This window comes from Danio rerio, chromosome 20 (genome assembly GCF_049306965.1).
Source record: "Danio rerio strain Tuebingen ecotype United States chromosome 20, GRCz12tu, whole genome shotgun sequence".
NCBI classification, from domain to species: Eukaryota; Metazoa; Chordata; class Actinopteri; order Cypriniformes; family Danionidae; genus Danio; species Danio rerio.
This window is the reverse complement of record NC_133195.1, coordinates 6,547,022-6,567,372: the sequence shown is the minus strand read 5'-3', so window position 1 is coordinate 6,567,372 and position 20,351 is coordinate 6,547,022. Positions and strand designations below refer to the sequence as shown.

General features: G+C 38.6%; 1 protein-coding gene across 4 annotated transcripts in view; it reads left to right on the top strand.

The window, feature by feature from the left end:
• The window catches only part of trappc8 (trafficking protein particle complex subunit 8), a 164,717-nt gene that overhangs the window by 65,868 nt on the left and 78,498 nt on the right, over positions 1-20,351 (top strand). For all 4 annotated transcript variants that reach the window (XM_017352638.4, XM_017352637.4, XM_017352636.4 and 1 more), the window contains 2 exons: positions 7,647-7,755; positions 17,893-18,087. In XM_017352638.4, the coding sequence (XP_017208127.2) occupies positions 7,647-7,755; positions 17,893-18,087 (304 nt within the window). The remainder of the gene's footprint in view (positions 1-7,646; positions 7,756-17,892; positions 18,088-20,351) is intronic.

Genomic DNA, 20,351 nt, shown 5'->3' with positions numbered 1-20,351 from the left:
GCATCTCATTATTACGAACTATAGTGTATATACAAAAAAAAATAAATAAATGATGAAAATTATGGTGTGTAAACACTCATGTTACAAGCTTGAAGCGTAATGTTACTACGTTTTAATTAATGCACCACATGGGCTTTCTTTCTTTCTTTCTTTCTTTCTTTCTTTCTTTCTTTCTTTCTTTCTTTCTTTCTTTCTTTCTTTCTTTCTTTCTTTCTTTCTTTCAAGCAAGCAGTAATAAGAGAAAAGCAGTTTCAGCTCACACCACTCTTCATTTCTTCCTCTTACAGCTCTCAGAAAGCAGCTAAACTCTTACATTGTGACTTTCAGACCATTGACCCAGATTTTTATTTATTTATTTATTTATTTTCCAGCACAATCAGACTGTAGCCCTGAGTTTAACTGTCTGTGTCTATGTGCGAGACTGCTCTTTCGTCATCATTTGCTGGAGTCTGTTTCATCAGCGCTCTGGCCTTGGGTTGTTCTGGTCTGCAGAACTCCATCACCTTCGAGCGCCGAGCATGAATACGTAAAAAGAGGAAGTTCGACATTATGCTCGGCTCTGTTTCTTAAGGGGAGTTTTATGGCGTCGATCAGGAACAACTGTGTGAAATATCAGTGTCAGTGTAAAATATCCAGCTAAGTAGCCATTTCAACCGAACACATTTCTTTTTCTTTAAAAAAAAAAGAGAGAAACTGGCAGTACAATGGAGAAAACACAAGGCCACAAGGCTTGACTGCACTCTAAAAAATAACTCAAGAGGTCTGTAACCACTACATGGTTTAATACATTATTGTAAATTAAAAAATCTAAAATGCTGATGAGATTAAAACTTTTAAGCTGCCAGAATAATTTTATTCAGTTTTCAAAACAGGAAAACATTAATAATTACATCAATTTAAAAATGCGGCTAATTTAAAGGGTCCAAAACACCAAAACACATTTTTCGAGCTGTTGACAGTCGTATATGTGTCCCACACTGCTAAAAACACTATTAGGACACCTATATTTCACTAAAAAGTGTAAATTGGTTGTTTTTGCGTTATTTCAAGCAAAGTCGTACTTCCGGTTTAAAACGAATTTTTGAAGCTGCGTCACGGTCATGACATAATAGCGCAAACTGTTGCGTCAATTTTTTATTATTTTTTTATCACAATATTTTTTTAGAGTGTGTTGTGTTTAAAATTGATCGAACTTGATTGTTTGTTGGTGTAGACAATAATATAGTTCAAGGTTTTTCAAAGTCTAAGACAGTGGGCCTCCCTTTTGACACAAGTTATCCATTGGCGCCCCCCTCCTCCCAAACACGCACACACCCACACCCACATACACACACACACACATATATATATATATATATATATATATATATATATATATATACAGTATATATACAGTATATATAAAGACACAGACAGATGTCAGACTGTTAACTCACTTTTATCATCATTTGCATGAAAGTGCAATTATTTACAAAGTAATAACAAGTATTTTAATATAACGTTTTTAAAACTAGGATGATGGTTCAATATGAATAGAACCGATCCAAGAACTGTCCATCCCAGTCAAAACAGTCTAAGTTTTGCGGGTCTCATGCTGTCATTAGCCAAAATATCTTGACAAACCACACATAAAGGTCGTGGTTCATCAGCTGGTCCTGTCCACGTAAATCCTAAACTCAAATACTGATCATCATATAGTCGTCTTTTGGGTTTAAGCCCTGAACTTGAAGGCTTTGAATCAGGGGGTCTCAGAAACCGATCCATTGTATTAGCAGGCATATACCTGTATTGGCGGGCTTGCCAAACAGAAGTGAATTCACAGCTATGGCATTCTGGGTAAAAAAGGTTTTCTTATTTTTTACGTATTATTTTTTAGCTTTGTTTAATTAAAACGTTTAAATATAATAAAAAATACATATAATAATTAAACTTAATTATATTTTTATTATATAATATTTTTTCCGCGCCTCCCTCTGACATGCTCTTGCGCCCCCCTGGGGAGGCGCGCCTCACACTTTGAAAACCCCTGATATAGTTATTGCAGTTGTCTTTATGCTCACAGTCCTTTATTTCAGTGGGCTTTAATACTGATTTTTTAGTGTTATATATACTGATGAGCAATAACATTGACAGTCATTTAGTCTGCAAAACACCCACCAAACAGTAAAGCATTGATTCAGTAGCTAATTAAATGTATGCGCAAAGCTGTAACATCGCATTAAACATTTGCAAATAAAGCACAGTTTTAATCCAAAGTTTCAAAGGAAGCAAAATCATCACGTTCTTATCTACTGGTGCCAAAATCAAAAAGAAAAATAGACTTGACTGTGGTAGGAGAAGCCTCCTTCTCAGACTTTTACTTAAATAACTTGCTCTTCAGAAAATGAAATGCAATGAACGCGTGGTCACCTGGTCACCACTGTTGTATCTGCTGGTGATTTGCGACACTGTACCTGCTTTCATTGTGAACTATGCGCAACTTTGCTCTTTTTTTTTTTTATTAGTTACCCCAATTATTCATTCATTCATTCATTTTCTTGTCAGTTTAGTCCCTTTATTAATCCGGGGTCGCCACAGTAGAATAAGTCGCCAACTTATCCAGCAAGTTTTTATGCAGCGGATGCCCTTCCAGCTGCAACCCATTTCTGGGAAACATCCACACACCCATTCACACACACACTCATACACTACGGACAATTTAGCCTACCCAATTCACCTGTACCGCATGTCTTTGGACTGTGGGGGAAACCAGAGCACTTGGAGGAAAGCCACGCGAAGGCAGGGAGAACATGCAAACTCCACACAGAAACGCCAACTGAGCCGAGGCTCCAACCAGCGACCTTCTTGCTGTGAGGCGACAGCACTACCTACTTCGCCACTGCCTCGCCTTACCCCATTTAAATAAAGGAAAAATAGGTCTTTAGTCAGCAGTGGTTCTACATATGAACCAATTTTTTTTTTTTTGCTCATGGTGCTTCGAGTGTTAGAAAACAAAAACATTTTAAACTAGGCTCTAAACCGGCATTCAAACGGGAAAATGAGCAAAAAATCTGCAGTTAGGACAAAAAGCTGGGTGACGGCTTATCCAATGAATCAATAAGAGAACAAAATGACCATTTACTTACAGTATATACTGATGCCAAATAGCAAAAAGAAAAATAAACTTTACTGTGGTAGGAGAAGGTGACGCATTGCCCTGGTCACCACTGTTGTATCTGGTGGTGATTTGCGATACTGTGTACCTCCAGTCACTGGGAGCAATGCGCAACATTCTCTGCTGTTTTTTGGCATTAGTTGCCCCATTTAAATAGAAGAAAAATAGGTCTTTAGTCAGCAGTGGTTTTACATATGAACCATTTTTCCTGGCTCATGGTTCTTCGAGTATTGGAAAACAACACAATTTGAAACTAGGCTCAAAACCAGTATTCAAACTGAAAAAGGAGTGAAAGATCTGCAGTTAAAACATGGATGAGGGAAACAAATTTGCCACTTCCTTATAGACTGGTGCAAACTATCAAAAAGAAAACAGACTTTACTGTGGTAGGAGAAGGCACTTTGGGCCTTTTTACTGGTATAATAAATGACTTGCTTTTCAGATGATGAAATGCAGATGATGAATGTGTGATGGATTTGGGAGATGCGAATGTGTTGTGGTCTGTGACGCATTGCCCTGGTCACCACTGTTGTGCACTGTAAAAAATAAATCCGTAAAATTTACGGTAAGAAAACGGCAGCTGTGGTTGCCAGTACTTTACCGTTAAAAACACAGTACAAACCGTAAAAGTAATTTTTCATTTTTACGGTAAATTACCGTATTTTAATAATCTATCGAGGTAAAATGTCTGTATTTTGTATCTTTTGTTACACAGTTAGACACGTAAGCACACCCACATGCAGGTGGTGATGAGGAAGTTCCATAATGAGCCAATGCTCATCACAATCAACTTTTCCCACAAGCAGAAAAGAGTATCAGCATATAGAAGGTGCTCAGTGTCATTCACACAGCTACTAAACACCAGTATGGTAACACGCATAAAATTAAAGTCATGAAATAAACATTGTTTATCAACATTAGATGTACCATAAATCTCTAATGTACATAACTGAGGGGGAAACAACTAAAAAGATCCATAGTATTTTCAACCAAATGCATAAAAAGTTATGTTCCATGCAGGGAATTCTGGGAAAGTGTACCTGCAGTCACTGTAAACAATGCACAACAGTCTCTGCTCTTTTTTGGCATTAGTTACTGCAATTAAATAAAGGTTAAATAGGCTTGTAGTCAACAGAATTCTGCTCATGAACCATTTTTTCTTGTTCGTGGTGCTTTGAGTGTTAGAAATCAACAACATTTAATCTAGGCTCTAAACCAGCGTTCAAACTGGGAAAGGAGCAAATGATCTGCAGTTAATGCATCTAGCCGGATGACAGCTATTCTAATGAATCATGAATGAGAGAACATAATCGCCACTTTATTATATACTATACATGAAATCAAAGAGAAAAATAGACTTTACTGTGGTAGGAGAAGACACTTTGGGCGTTTTTACTGGTATAATAAATTACTTGCTCTTCAGAAGATGCACTGAAAACCATAACGTTGTCTAAACCTAAACAATGAAGTTGACTGAACATAACTTAAAATTTTTCATTTTGGTCCTATCACCTAAAAATATGGGTTAATTTGACTTATGTACCACGAAAATGCATAGACGTAAGATTTCAAGTGCAGTGAGCTCAAAATTATAATTAATCCTTTGAAAAAATGGGTCATTTTCACAGATTTAGTCTTGACTGTAAAATTCTAATATGTGCAACCTTTTAAGTACAAGTTGCAGATAATTGAGAAAATGAACTTTATAATGATAGTATACAAAATGTCAAATCTTATTCAGACAGCATACCAATACGTTTTCCAAACCTTCAGTTATCTGTATAAAAAGGAAGTCTTTAGGCTGAGCTTAAAACGCAAGGTTAGAACTTCAACTAGAACTTCACAATACAACCTGTTTGATCCATAGTATACTTATGCACTATTCTACGCCATTTTGTTGTATAAATAGTGTAAGTAGTGCGTTCACACTGAAAAATCTAAAAATAATAAGTGCACTTTAATTACCCGGATGATGCACTCATTCAGCCACTAAAATTAAGTGTGTAATGATGGACACTTCACACACTCAACGACCGCAGGTTTGCTAACGTAGCGGAAGGGGCGGAGCTATCGGACGCACATGTTGAATAACTTTATTTATTTTGGAAGGTGAAAGCAAAATTCTCCTACTAGAGTGATTATAGTGCCTCCCGATGGTGAATGCGGCAATACTCACGCAGGTATTATTTGATAATTCGGTCATTTATTTCACTGATTTGGCGACCGTCAAAGTCATCAGGGAAACGGTTTGAATAACCGCTTAGTAAAAAAACATTAGTGTGCCATTTGGGACGACACTACATACATATACTATCCTGTTGAGTGTGTAAGTGCATAAGTACATAGTGCATGAGTGTATAGTGTGCCATTTGGGACGCAGCTCATGCTTCCCTCTACCACAACTGAGTCTCTTCTTCATTCACCCACTCACCTACTATACATTACAAGTGTCCGACCAGCGCCCTCTAGTGCCCTGTAGTCAGCATTTTTATTTCCATTATTCCATGGGTAACAAAAAAAAAGTGCACTGAAAACCCTAATAAGTTGACTGAACTATATTGAGTAAACTCGTTGCCTCAATTTATGTAATGTAGTCTATTTATGTAATGTAGTAATGGAGTCTCCCAAAACGTGCATACTTGAGTCTATTTACCTTGGTGGTTTTGTAGACTATGCTTAAATTGTTCAGTTCACCAAACTCAGTACTTAAGTAGACTATACTTAAATTGTTTAGTTCACCAAACTTTAAGTTAAATAAACTTTAATATGCAAGTTTTGGGAGACTTCATCACTCAATTAAATTGAGGCAACAAGTTTACTTAATTAATTTAGTCAACTTATTAGGGTTTTCAGTGTGTAATCCAATAAGTCCGTGGTGACTTTTAGAAATGTGAATGTACTGTGACACATTACCCTGGTCACCACTGTTGCATCAGCTGGTGACTTGCGATGCTGTGTACCTGCTGTCACTGTGAACAGTCTCTGCTCTTTTTTTGACATTAGTTACCCATTAAATAAAGGAAAAACAGGCCTTTAGTCAGCAGTGGTTCTACATATGAACCCTTTTTCCTGGCTCGTGGTTCTTTGAGTGTTGGAAAACAACTATACCATTTAAAACTAGGCTTAAAACCAGCATTCAAACTGGAAAGCAAAGAGATTTGCAGTTAACACATATAGCTGGATGCCGGCTTATCGATTGGTCATCTGGGAATCACTTTTGATACTTACTACAGCAGAATGAAAATAACAAACAATAGTATTCCAAATTCCAAGATGTCAATTCTGCGCTATCACCCCTGCAACATTTGTTCTTTATCAAGCTCTTAATGTACACTCACGGCTATTGGCTGGAGATAGTCATAATGTAATGGCTCATCATTTCATTTGTAGAACCGTCATCATTAGGGATGTAACAATATTGTAAGTATCGTCATACCGCAATAGTAATTTTTTTCAATATTACCGTAGGCGCATGACTCAATAAAACTATATTTCTGAGAAATGTTTGCTCAGGCGAATGAAGCGAACGGGGGGTAGTGGGAGCTACAATTCTCATTAGCCTAGGCGTGGCCTTCATCCTTTGCGGTCTGTTGTCACTACAGATCGAGTAATGCGGAAATGGAGTGTGTTCCTAGTAGCGGGGAAGAAAAAGAGCTGGAAATGATCGAACCTAAAGCAGGTTTTAAATCGGATGTGTGGAAGCATTTTGATTTCTTTCTAAAAAGATACGAAAAAGGAGAAAAGGCACTGCCAGACTGTGGTGAAATATAAGTCGGGGAATACGACTAAAAACAGTCATGGGGACTGCAGAACACAGCACTCTTGTTAGATTGATGCAGACATTGACTTGTACAAAGAGACCTCTATCTCACTCATGGCTTGTCCTCTCAAGTGGTGGAAAGACAATGCACAACGTTCCCGACTGCTGTCAACCTTGGCTAAATCATATCTCTCTGTCCCAGAAACCTCAGTCCCAAATGAGAGGGGTTTTTTTTCTGTTGCAGGGGACATGCCAAGAGATCCCAGCTTTTACCAAATTATAGTTATATGATAATTTTCCTTAAAAAACCCATCTCTATCTAAGTGTGTGAGTGATTAAATGTTGAATGTGATGAGTTTTCAACAATACTAAATTGAAACTTTATTTTTTTTATATGGTTTAATAGTTTTTTGTTATTAAAATTGAAAAATTGAAGTTCCTGTTTCGAAACTTACACCTAGATGGCTAATTTGTATGTCATTGATATGTTCAGTGCTAAGGTAAATAAACACTTTTGGCACTTTTTTTCGAGTCTTTTCATTAGTTTTGTTTTTCCTGTAAATTATTCAATAAATACCGTACCGTGCCATTCATACCGAGGTATTATCGCACCATGAAATTACCGTTACAACCCTAGTCATCATAGAATTTTCATTGGTGACTTAGAATGCATGAGTAGTGAGTGAGTATGACTTGTAGTTGATGTTTGAGCGTCTGCTGTTTTGTCCTCAGAGCATGAGTCAGGTGAGCGGTGAGAGCTCTCTCCCACAGCTGCCACTACCCTGCCTGCACAGCTCACAGACGCGCGTGTTCTTCGGCCATGAGCGCAGACTCGCTGAAGGTAAGCAACCTCCATCTGCACTTACTGACACAACAAAAGCAAAGATCACCCCCAAAATAATGTGTATCAAGTCTGTTGCCATTCGCACAGCATCATGTTGTAAGGTGGGGGTATGTGGTATGTATCATATTTAATAATATTGGAATTGTTGTTTTAATGTTTCTTACTAATGTAAAAGAAATGCACAAAAAAAATCAAACAAATAGTCTTGATAATGAGATAATGTGTTGACTTTACTTTTTTTGTAAGATATGATGAATAGAGTTCAATAATATATCACATGCAGGAGTGTTTTCCCGAAATAAGATAAGTGTTTGACCATGATTGCAAATATGATTTTAGGACGAGAATCCAATAAACTATAAGTTGATGCTAAGTTTTATTTTATATTTTATAAACAGTATATACAATCATAATACTAGTTGTTGTAGTTGTTATTAAATTCAATATTTCCAATAGTTCCAACAAAGTTGTTCCAACTAATTATTTCCATCAAAGCTAGAGCAGTAAACAATTCACGTTCAAAGACATTTAATTTATTCATTTTCCTGTCGGCTTCGTCCCTTTATTAATCCGGGGTTGCTACAGCGAAATGAACCGCCCTTCCAGTCGCAACCCATCTCTGGGAAACATCCACACACACATTCACACACACAAACTCATACACTAGGGACAATTTAGCCTACCCAATTCACCTGTACCGCATGTCTTTGGACTGTGGGGGAAACCGGAGCACCCGGAGGAAACCCATGCGAAGGCAGGGAGAACATGCAAACTCCACACAGAAACGCCAACTGTGCCGAGGTTCCAACCAGCGACCTTCTTGCTGTGAGGCGACAGCACTACCTACTGCGCCACTGCCTCGCCTTCAAAGACATTTAATTTGTTTTTTAAAGAATCATTTGATTCAATGATTCGTTGAATATACTAAAAAATCTAAGGGCTCTATTTTAACGATCTTGCCGCAAAAGCATTAAGGGCGTGTCCGAATCCGTTACTGACTTAAGGCAGAAATATACTTTTCATAGTAACAATAGAATGCAGTTTCGCTATTAGGTTTCATCAATGAAGGCTATGCAATGATACTGTTTATTAACGCAGATGGATCATGGCTTTAGCGCCAGACCAAATTATATTTGCTCCTTATTTCTTTTTGTTTTATTAAAAAAAAAACATCAACGTTTAAAGTTTTGTATTGCATATTTTTTTTAAGATTATTATTCAGCCTACATGCAGCGCATATGAGAGGTTGATGCGGCAAATCCCCTTTACTCATGCACTATACCCATTTATTTATGACACTGTAAACTAGAGCTGCACAATTAATCGAAAAAAGATCGCGATCTCGAGTCGACCCCCTAAACGATTTGAATTCAGCATTTCTACGTCATCGATGCTGCGCTGTTCAGTGAGAAGCGCTGTCACTCAGCAGCACAGTGGAGATTTCTCTAGTTATATCGTTTCAGTAGTTTGATATGCAGTGACATGCAGTCAAATATTTCGCCAAACAGTCCTTAGGGATGCGGTGACACGCAGTCAGATATTTTGCCGAACAGATCCGCCACTTTTGGAGCTTATAAACAATCATAAAGCTCTCGTGCTGCAGGAATGAGGAGGTCTGCTGAAGGTGCGCAGCTGTCGTGCAGTGAGGGGTTTGCGTATTTATTAAACTACAGCAGTTTGCGTTCACTGAACAGTAAGAATGATTTATAAATTCCATATGAAACAGTCCCTTAAAAGTCAAGTCTCGCTTTCAGTTTCGGGCTTTGGCGCGTTTTGCACTCATACACAAGCGTACCATGCCAAAGCCCAAGTGAACCGCGCTCAGGCCCAACTCTTTCAACCGGGCCAGGGCCGGCCAAGTGAACTGTGCTTGAGCCCGATTCAGCGCACTCACACTTCTCAAACGATCCAGGAAACGAGCCTGGGCACGGTACGGATGGCATAGTGTGAATAGGCCCTTAGAGTTATGATTACTGCAAGTATTTGATATGTTTTTTCTTTCATAGCGAACTCACAGTTGTGCATGAAAATAAATGTTTACAGTGTCAGTATACCTACTCTAGCCTATATAATGTTGATTTTACCAGTGAATTAAATGGTCTAATAATGTTGTCAATTACGAATTGCAAGCATAGGCCTATATCAAACATAATTCAACATCAGAATTATTATAAGTAGGATAGAATTATTTATAGAAGCCAGTAGACCTACACATAATATTATAATTGTCGATTAACCATATGTTTGAGAAAAAAACAATAATCTCATATTAAGCTTTATTTTACATCTACAGAATCGTGAGAAAATGGTGATCTTTATTTTAAGCAAAAAAAATCGCGATTCTCAATTTAGCCAGAATTGTGCAGCTATAAACTTGACTTCGCAGGCTGATCATCTTTATACTTGAAAGGCATTTTTAAATTTTCTAACTTGAGACTGCTGCTGCATAATGGGATGTTTCTTATTACAACTGTTAGCGATGTCAAAATGAAAGGAAACATTAAAAAGGGTTTTGCGTTTTACCAATTGTATAGCTTAGTTTTAATAATAATGAAATGTATAATAAATTATAATATTAATTATAGTGTAGACTACTGTGCAGTGTCCAACTAAACATTTTTATTAGGTTACTCTAATAGACCCAATCCCTAACTAAACAGCAAATGTGAAAATGACAGGCAGTTGCGTATCTGTAAAAAATTCCGACAAATTTCTTTTGCGTTTTTTTTTTTTCCCCTTTGGACATCAAGAGAGTTGTATCTAAAGAATTAGTTAACTAAAACATGAAATGAATGTCCAGTTCTTTCCCATGTGAGTTTAGTGCGCCTCAGCGTGCGTGTTTTAAAGGCTACTGGTGCACCCTGACCTGATGCGGCAACCAGGGGCCTCATGTATCAACGATGCGTACGCACAAAAACTTTGCGTACAGGTTTCACGCTCGTGTTTGGATTTACTAACAATGAAATGAACGTGAGAATGTGCGTTGGTCCACGCCAGCTTCATGTCTGGCGTATGTGCATTTCTTGTGTGTGTTTGTTTTATTTCTATTGGCGACTCCTAGAGGCAATTGTGTTAAATTGCACTCTATAGAGTATCTTTGAGCTCTGCAATGGCAGCTGTATGGGACAGGATCATCCGCATGTCTAGCAGGTTTATAAGGTTTCCATACCATGCAGTTGACCAGCCAAACATTAAAGCGCAATTTACAGCGATCGCCGGTTTTCCCAATGTAATTGGAGCGATCGACTGCACGAACATTGCTATAAAGGCTCCATCTGAAGACCAACATTTCAGAAACATTTCCATTCAATTAATGTGCAAATAATATGTGATGCACAAATGCGCTTAACATAATACACACACTTTAATGATTCCTACTTGTCTTCCTCGTGATGAAGAGTTGGCAAAATCTGATATGTAACAGGGGAAAAAAAGAATGCGTTCATCAGACTCTGGATTCGAACCGGTTTCATGAATGATAATGTCAAAACATGTTGCCATGCGCTTTACGAGCTACGCCACTCGCGCTGCTAATGTCCGCTATCTTTAGCTTTGTTGTCTCTGTCGATCAAACAGGCGGAAATCACTCAACTAGCTCATTCCAATGACAAACTTTTAAATAACACAGTTTTTCTCCTGTCTACCTCCGATAGGAACACCTTTAATTCACATTCTGTTTGAAGTTTCTCTTTTTGCTTGCTTTTGCCATTGCTATTTCATTTGGCTTTACCAAAGTAGAGTCATTACCATATTTATTAGAGGAATGAGGCAGGGAGGGGTTTTGCGCTCATGCATGTGCGCTCAGATTCAAGTCGGATTTACAAAGAGAATATGCGTGGGATTCTGTGTACGCAGTGTTTCATACATCTGAATTTTTTACGTATAAATGTGCGTACGCAATGTTTTAGTAAGAATTCAAAGCAAGTCTTCGTACATGAGGCCCCAGGATTTTTTGCACTATTGCTTTAATTTGACAATTTTCATAATTTAATTGCATTATTATATGGTAGAATGTCTAAATTTATGTTCTGAATGTAGTAGGTAAAAAATTGCCATCTTCACAGGCCTAGTATCAAGCATTTGTGATATACAGACTGTAATTGAAGAGTTCAGAAGCAAAACCTTTAAGTGCCATCTGTAATTTTCTTCTACAATGAGCATTTTTCTCAGCCTCTTATGTTTATGTTCAGTTATTTTACATTAAAAGCCATTAAAAATATCCTATTTTTGCCATAAAAGTGAAATTACTGAATTAAGGCATAAAAAAATGCCAATATTACAAGAAAATTTCAGATTGGTAATTAGGTTTTTGCATCTGAACTCTTCAATTGTATTCCCTGTTCGCGCACACACACAGCACATTGGTATTGCTTTAGTAGGCGAACAATGAAATCATAATTGTTCCTTCACGTGAATGAATCAAAGCACAGTTCAACTGTTCAGAATGACTTTTTAACATTCACGTTCAGCTGCAATGACCTTTTCTCTCATCATGTCCACAGTGAAATGAAGATGAGCTCAACATCATTTATGTACTCCGATAAAAAAAAAAAGTAATTCCAGTGAAAACTTCAAATGAGACTCAAAAGCGATGAGCGGCGCTGAGGGGCTGCTCGTACATCACAAAATAAATTACATTCAAAATCGGAGAAATAACACCGGCTACCACATTCGATATCTGCAACCAGCTCGGCTTCAATTAAAGGGAAGCAAACAAAATGACTCTCATTTCAGGAGAAGCACAGAACTCCGATGTGGGTTTAAAAAGAAAAAAGTATAAAAAGATGGAGGGAAGTGAACAGGCCTCAGGAGGTGTGAAACCTTTTTAATTAAAGTCTTTGCCCGGATCTCAGTCTCAAAGATGGGGTGTGGGGGGGTGTTAGTGGTCTGTGTTGAATGATAAATAAACACACCTGTTGTCTGTTCCAAAGGTTTGCTTGCCTTAGGCTCTGAATCACAAATATTCTTCCAGGCGCTGGATGATGATTGGATGTAAGGCGGCTCTGGTGTGTGTGGTTGTGTATCAGTGATGTCTGTGGGAGACAGAAGTGTTTATGATTATTATTATTTAAGGTTGTGCACATTTCATACTGTTGCATAATTTTCAATCCCAAAACATTAATCTTATATTAAGTTTTTAATACTAGAATGGTTTGTGTGGGGCGTCACGATCGCCTCACAGCAAGAAGGTCGCTGGTTCGAACACCGGCTGGGTCAGTTGGCATTTCTGTATGAATAAATGAAGTTTCACAAACTAATTTCGAGAGGAGCACGTGATATGATTGACTGCAGCTGGCCACTCATCTACACTCATTGGCTAGCCAATCGGATTGATCCAAACTCACTATAAATAACCTAGCTAAGATCTACTCCCTTATCTTCGTTTCCCGAAGAAACCCCCCATCCACCCCTTCTCCTCCTTTCCTCTTTTGCCGAGGGGAGCTCTCGAGAACACCTGACCTCGTACTCCCCTCACATGCTTTATGGACCTGGCGGGAGCCCTGGGCTCAGGGTTCTCTCCCGGGACAGCATGCCAAACCTGCTAACTTGCTAACAAGTTGTCAAACAGTATCTAAGTGTGAACTCTTGAAACTGTTTTAAATAAACAGTAGTATAATGTAGCATCGTGCGTACCTTGGGAATATACTTGATCTTTCTTTGGTGTCCTAAAAAACGAATAGAAAAACATAATTAAAAGTCTTACGTATACCATAGGAACCGTAGAGCAGAAAATTGTGGCTGTTTTAATATCTTGACTTTTCCAAACCACTGTATACATTATCGTCCCTCTCTATGACAACTCGAGGTAGCGCACACCAGATGCCTCATGTATCAACGCTGCGTACGCACAACTTTGCGTACGCCAGGTTTTACGCTCGCGTTTGGATTTACTAACGATAAAAATTAATGTGACAATGTGCGTTGGTCCACGCCAACTTCATGTCTGGCGTACGTGCATTTCTTGTGTGTGTTTGTTTTATTTACGTTGGCGACTCCTAGAGGCAATTGTGTTAAATTGCACTCTACAAAGTATATTTAAGCCCTGCAATGGCCCCATTTACACTGGCAGTTAAATGTGACGCAATTTCGATTTTTCGCTCATATGTGTCACAGATCGGATCTGTTCTATGACCGTGTAAACACGAAAAAAACGCATACATTCGGATATTCAGAGATCGTTTTCAGGCCTCCTTCATATGTGGAAATAAATCAGATATAGATCGGATATGTGACAATGCGACTGTCATGAAAACAGGCAGATCGGGTTTATTGAGGCATTCCAATCTGTACATCATTAAACTTGCAACAATGTGGTGCTTCTCTGTGGTTTAATGACAGAAAGAAGAGCGTGGGTGGAGGTGCCGACGCGGTAAACAACATCAGAGGAAACACAGAGGAGGAAAGTGGTCAGTCGCCACAGTTTACTCCCACCAGACCTGAGATCTCTCTCGTACCCACAAATTCCTCTGAATGGTGGAGGACATCATAAAGCATATAAACCAAAAGCGCAAGCTGCGATGACGGCCCTTTCCCATCTCCGCCTCAAAATCATTTTAAAGTTGGGCGAACTTTGTATTGTAATATTTGCTTTTTGTCGCTATTAATACACGCACTGCAGGCTATACATAGAATAACTTTATTCTCTCCAACACCAGTGTGCACACAAGCAAAGGCTACATCTTCAAGTACACACACACATCAGGGCCATACCATTACATAAACTGCATGGTGGTAAATCTGGACTAAACCATTCACTGCATATACTACACTTCGCATATTTCACAAAGCTAAAAACAAGACAATTTCTTCCATTGTGGCTAGTGTGGCACAGATGCTAGAATCCGTATTTATGCATGCGCGACATCGTAAAATGTATGGCAAGTGTAAATGCATTAATTGGATATGGGTTACAGTCAAAACAACGTGTAAACAGACAGGCATACAAATCAAAAATAGGCAACAAATCGGAATTGGGCATCAAGACCTGACAATTTAAATGGGGCCAATGTCAGCTGAATGGGACGGGATCATCCGCATGTCTATAAGGTTTCCATACAATGGTGTTGAACCGTGGTAAAGTTAACTTTTAACATTCAATAGACATTCAATTTCAAACCAATTAAATTCCTTACTCCTGTTATATTTTGAGCCAAAAATAGGTCAGATAAATATGTGCTCTTAATGTTGCACAAGGCTAAATTTCTCGATTATAAAAAAAAAAAAAAAAAAAAATAACCATACGAATTAATTAAACAATTCAACCATATGAAATTATACAATAAAAGCAGTACCAAAATGTTCAGATAAACATCCTGACTCTGTTTTGGGAATTAGCATTTTATTTATTTTAAAATATTTTTTTAAATATCTTTTAACGTAAAAATTGTAAAAGTCAATTAAACTCTGATACCATTTGAGATAAAATATTCAAATCAACTCTGAAATTGTGTGTCGCCCACAATTGTGGCAACTCCTCAAAGGGTGTTAGTTCAGCATCCCCTGTTCCCCCACCTGCTCGGTCCACACCTGGACGGTGCACCGATGTTCTCCTCTTAACCTGCACCTTAACATCGGATCTTTCTTTTTTACATTTACATTTAGTCATTTAGCCGACGATTTTATCCAAAGCCACTTACAAATAAGGACAAGGGAGCAATTTACACAACTATAAGAGCAACAATGAATAAGTGCTGTAGGCAAGTTTCAGGTGTGTAAAGTCTAAGAAGGAAAGCATTAGTAATTTTTATTTTTTTTTTGTAGTTAGTGGAGGAGTCCGAGAGGCAATTGCACATTAGTAAGGAAAGTGGAGACTAAATAGTTGAGTTTTCAGTCGCTTTTTGAAGAGCGAGTGACTCTGCCGTTCTGATGCAGTTAGGGAGTTCATTCCACTAACTGGGCAGATTGAGCGCGAGCGTTCGGGAAAGTGTTTTCTTCCCTCTTTGGGATGGAACCACGAGGCGACGTTCATTCACAGAACGCAAGTTTCTGGAGGGCCTATAAATCTGCGGAAGTGAGAGCAGATAAGAAGGGGCGCAGCCAGAAATCGCTTTGTAAGCAAACATCAGAGCTTTGAATTTGATTCGAGCAGCAACTGGCAGCCAGTGCAAACGGATGAGTAGCAGAGTGACATGTGCTCTTTTAGGTTCATTAAAGACCACTCATGCTGCTGCATTCTGAATTCCGACAAACTTGCAAATAACACAGTTTTTCTCTAGTCTACCTCCGATAGTAGCACCTCCAATTCACAATCTGTGAAGTTTCTCTTCTTGCTTGCTTTTGCCATTGCTTTTTGGTTTGGTTTTGCCAAAGTAGAGCCATATTCATACTTAGGAGGAGACAGGGAGGGGTTTTGCGCTCGTGCATGTGCGCTCAATTTCAAAGGTACAAAGAGAATATGCATGGGATTCTGCGTATTCAGTGTTTCATCGGCATTTTTTCCTGCGTGCGCACATTTACAGCTTTGTGCCTACGCAATGCTTTAGTATGAATTCAATGCAAGTCTTCGCAAATGAGGCCCCAGATGAGCACTTTCTATAGTCAAAAATAGTGTTATCTTAGCTAGCCAAAATCGGTGGAACACCTTCTGCTATTAAAAGAAACAATTAGCTTAGGGCCCTATCATACACCCAGCGCAATGTGGCGCAAGGCGCGGCGCAATAGTCTTTTGCTAGTTTCAGCTTGGCACAAGAGTCGTTTTGAGGCGTTGCGCTAAGCTGTTTGAATAGCAAATGCATTAGCACTCATATGTGCGCCCATAGGCGTTCTGGTCTAAAAAGGAAGGCGTTCTGAGGTGGACCGCTGGCGTGTTGCTATTTTGAGAAACTATAATAGATTTTTCATTAGACCAAAACAAACCCTGTCTAAACTCCAGCGCAGAGTGCTTAATACGCACGAGAGCAATAGGCAAATATCTTTACATATGAAAAAATTTAAATATTAAGGATATATATAGGATATAATAAGAATAGATATAGGATATAAATATAAAGGATTAAAATATTACAAAACATATTATTTTCTAGCCTACATAAATATGAAAAGTTACTGCTTTTATGTCTTCATCTCGGGAGGCTTTTTCAATTCATTCATAACAATTTGCTTTTGTATAATGTGATTATTATTAGCAGTATTATTTATTATATCCATATTTATATTTGTTTTATTAAAAACAAGCTTAGATTAGCCCATCTGTCAGGTTTTAGACCATATGGGGCACAGCATGTGTTTTAGGATATAACTCAGGTTTTTGAACACACTTCGTTATTATTGTTCATTTATTCATTTGCTGGAAATTAGAACTGAATTTAGAAATAGTTTTGAAACGAATATTTGCGCTTAACAAACGAAAGTATTTATTTATAGACTAATTGATGTCTGTGTGTAAAGGTTCCCCTATCCAAGAGCGAATGTGAAAGTAGATCCATTATCTCTCATTGCTCTGTTGCTCTGATGCTCTGTTTAACAGTTTTCTGTTAAAAAAAACTGTCAACTGTTTGTTAGTGAAATGCTCACTTTTTCCACTTAGACTTACTTTGCGTCCTGTAAATAGTGAATGCGCTCTTGGCGCGACGCAGCTGGGTCTTAAAGGGAATGGGAGATGAGACTCTAATTGGTTTATTCTCAAAACACACCTATAACTCATTAAGAAAATAAACTCAACCCTTTTAGACCATACGCCACAGCGCAAAGCAGATTTTACCGTCCTTAAATTAGCAAAAACGCGTTCTGACACACCCTGAAAGCGTTTGCGCCCTGCGTTTTGCGCTCTGCGCATGGACCGTCAAAATAGAGCCTTTAGTGTGAAAGCTGATAGTGTTATACAATATTTTTTTATAGCTTTCTGTTACTTATTCAATGCCATATCCCTACACTGAATGTAAATTATTTCTTTCTTATTACAGACTTTATTTCGACATTTTTATGAAGTTAGGGAAAGCAAAATGTTCAATAATGATGCCCCGTGGCTGCTATTAAAATATGGAGTTCCTTTACAAATTTATACAGATTTAAGCTTAAATCTTTGATGCTTATGCCCGTGGTATTTGTGCGTTTGCATTAACATCATCTAAATGTGATCAGACTCACAGGTATGTACTTGGTGTGTTTCCTAATTTTTGACTTGGTCGTCAACAGGCGAGAAACAGGCTGCTACACACGTGTCTTTGGACCAGGAGTTTGACAGGGATTCTTCTCAGCTGTGGAAAGAGTTGGAGGAGAGAGTCGTCGCCGCAGCAAACAGGGGAAGCGTTCCCAACACCTTCCAGCCATCCCAGTGCTGCCTGAACAGCCAGACGGACAACCTCCGATATCCACTCGCCGTGGTGGAGGGTACGTTTTCACCACAGTATCCCAGTGTTGATTTAGTTTGAGTTTTTTTTGGCTAAAATGCCATTTTAGTCATAGTCATAGTTCAGTCTTTAGAATTAATTGGATTTTAGTCTACTTTTATGCTGAATTTAATACACTTTTTTTGTCCCCAATGGGGAAATTTGTCTCGGACTCTAGGCTCTCATTTGCATACACTGAATAAAACAGACAGCACAGTCATTAAATCATCAACAAATATTAAAATATTAAAAAGTCTAATTGATTTAGATGAAACAGATTTCTTAAAACGATTGTATCACAGATAGCCTGTATTTTCTACCAGAAGGCAGTAACTTGTACTCGCAAAATAAACTTGGTGAAGGGTCAGCTAATATGTTAATAGCTTCATCAAAAACTGATTGCTCATATAAAGATTCTGATGGTGCGTTCACACCAGATGCGGATGAAGCATCAAGCGCGAGTGATGAACATTATAATTCGAAGCAAAGACACAAATAGACATCCTGCAGCGCGATTTGAGCGAATAAGGCGGCTTGAATGACGCGATTCGCACGAATAAAGTGTCGCAAATTACTTGAGTTGGAAAATCGGAACTTTATCGGTAATACACGCTTCGTTAACCAATCAGGAGCTTGCTCTTGTATGTGCTTCATTATGACGTAGCTCCTGTTGTTGGTGTCCAGAAGGGAAATCCTCTTGCCGACACCAGCTCATCAAATTGGGCTCTGCCCAGTCTGAAGCATCGCTGAAAGCTTCTATCATCCAGGTAGAAGGAGTTGATGAACTCACAGAGCTGGGTGCTCCTCTGAAAGGTTCTAGTGAACTCAAGACATGGCGCTGTATGAGTCTACACTGTTTTTAGCCTTCATAAAGCACAGCTACTCTTTCAATAATGGCTTGTTTCCACTGACTGGTACAGTACAGTACGGTTCGGGTCGAGCGGTCACTTTTATCAAGGTTTGTATTTCCACTGCCAGGGGTACCCTTTTGGTGGGCTTGGTGTAGCTTGGTGTATGACAAAAAAATTTCAGTCGACTCAGTTTTCGCTCGAGAAAATGTCTACAGTAAAGCTGTAAGGGTGGCTTACATATAATATGAGAAGCACTTCTCACAAAACAGATGCTTTTTACACTTAAGTACTTCTGTATAAATGTTTATTAACTTTTCTATCAACATCAGTTAATTATAACTGCAGATCAATGACAGTTCAAAATATCCTACTGTAACGTCTGCAATTATATAGAATAAATAAATGAATGCAACATATATGAACACATACAGACCCTTACAGTCTCCAATATGTTACCAACTACAGAAGAACTTCACACAGCAGACATTTAGTACTTATTTAGGTTCAAACACAACACAAAATATAGCCTACAGTCTGTGCCTGTAATCTTCAGCAGCACGTGTAGCCTCTGTTAGAGAGTCATTCCATCATTCTGAGTTCATAATAGTCCAAAATAATAATAGTTAAACAGGGCAGTTTGTTAAAAATAATGTGCTCCTTTTTTTGCAGCTTCTCCTTTGTTATTTTGCGCTTCACTCTCGCATTTGTCAGCTTCTGAAAGGATCGGGTTTCAAAAGCACGTCAGTAATCAATCGAATGTTCTCATCATGAGCTCAAGAAGTTTGTTGTTTCAGATATAGACACGCGGCGAGCGCAAGCAAAAAAGCGAATCCACTCACGCTTCAGACTGGCTCGTAAAAACCTAAGGGGCACAGGGTAAATCTGCTCTTCTTTTTGGCTTTGTGGCTGTTCATCAAGAGGACGACAAGGTTTGTTTGAGCCCGGGTCGACCATGGCTCATTATTATATGTATATGTAATTCCACTGTAATCTCTCGGCTCGTCGGCTGTGTATTTTAAACATGGCGGGTCCTTTGTTTTCGTTCTGGCTTGTTGCGCAAGCGAATGACGTATCTCTGTAAACCAATATAGGTCAGTTGCATGTCTAGCTCCGCCTTTTGGTACCCTTTCTCGTGTTTGAGACCCTTTCGAAAGTTTGCCGAAAAAATGGTACCGTACGGTACGGTTTGGTTTGGTACGCCTTTTGACAGTGGAAACGACCATGAAAGTGTACCAAACCATACCATACCGTACCACTCAGTGCAAACAGACCATAAAATCTATGTTAGCTATTTAGCAACAAAGTCATCGGGCAGTCAGAAACCCTGCCCATGACGCGCATCTTTGGAAGGAAACATAGCTACGTTTTTTTTTCTTCCAAAATCTCACTAAAGTTTTTTCTTTACTATGATTCA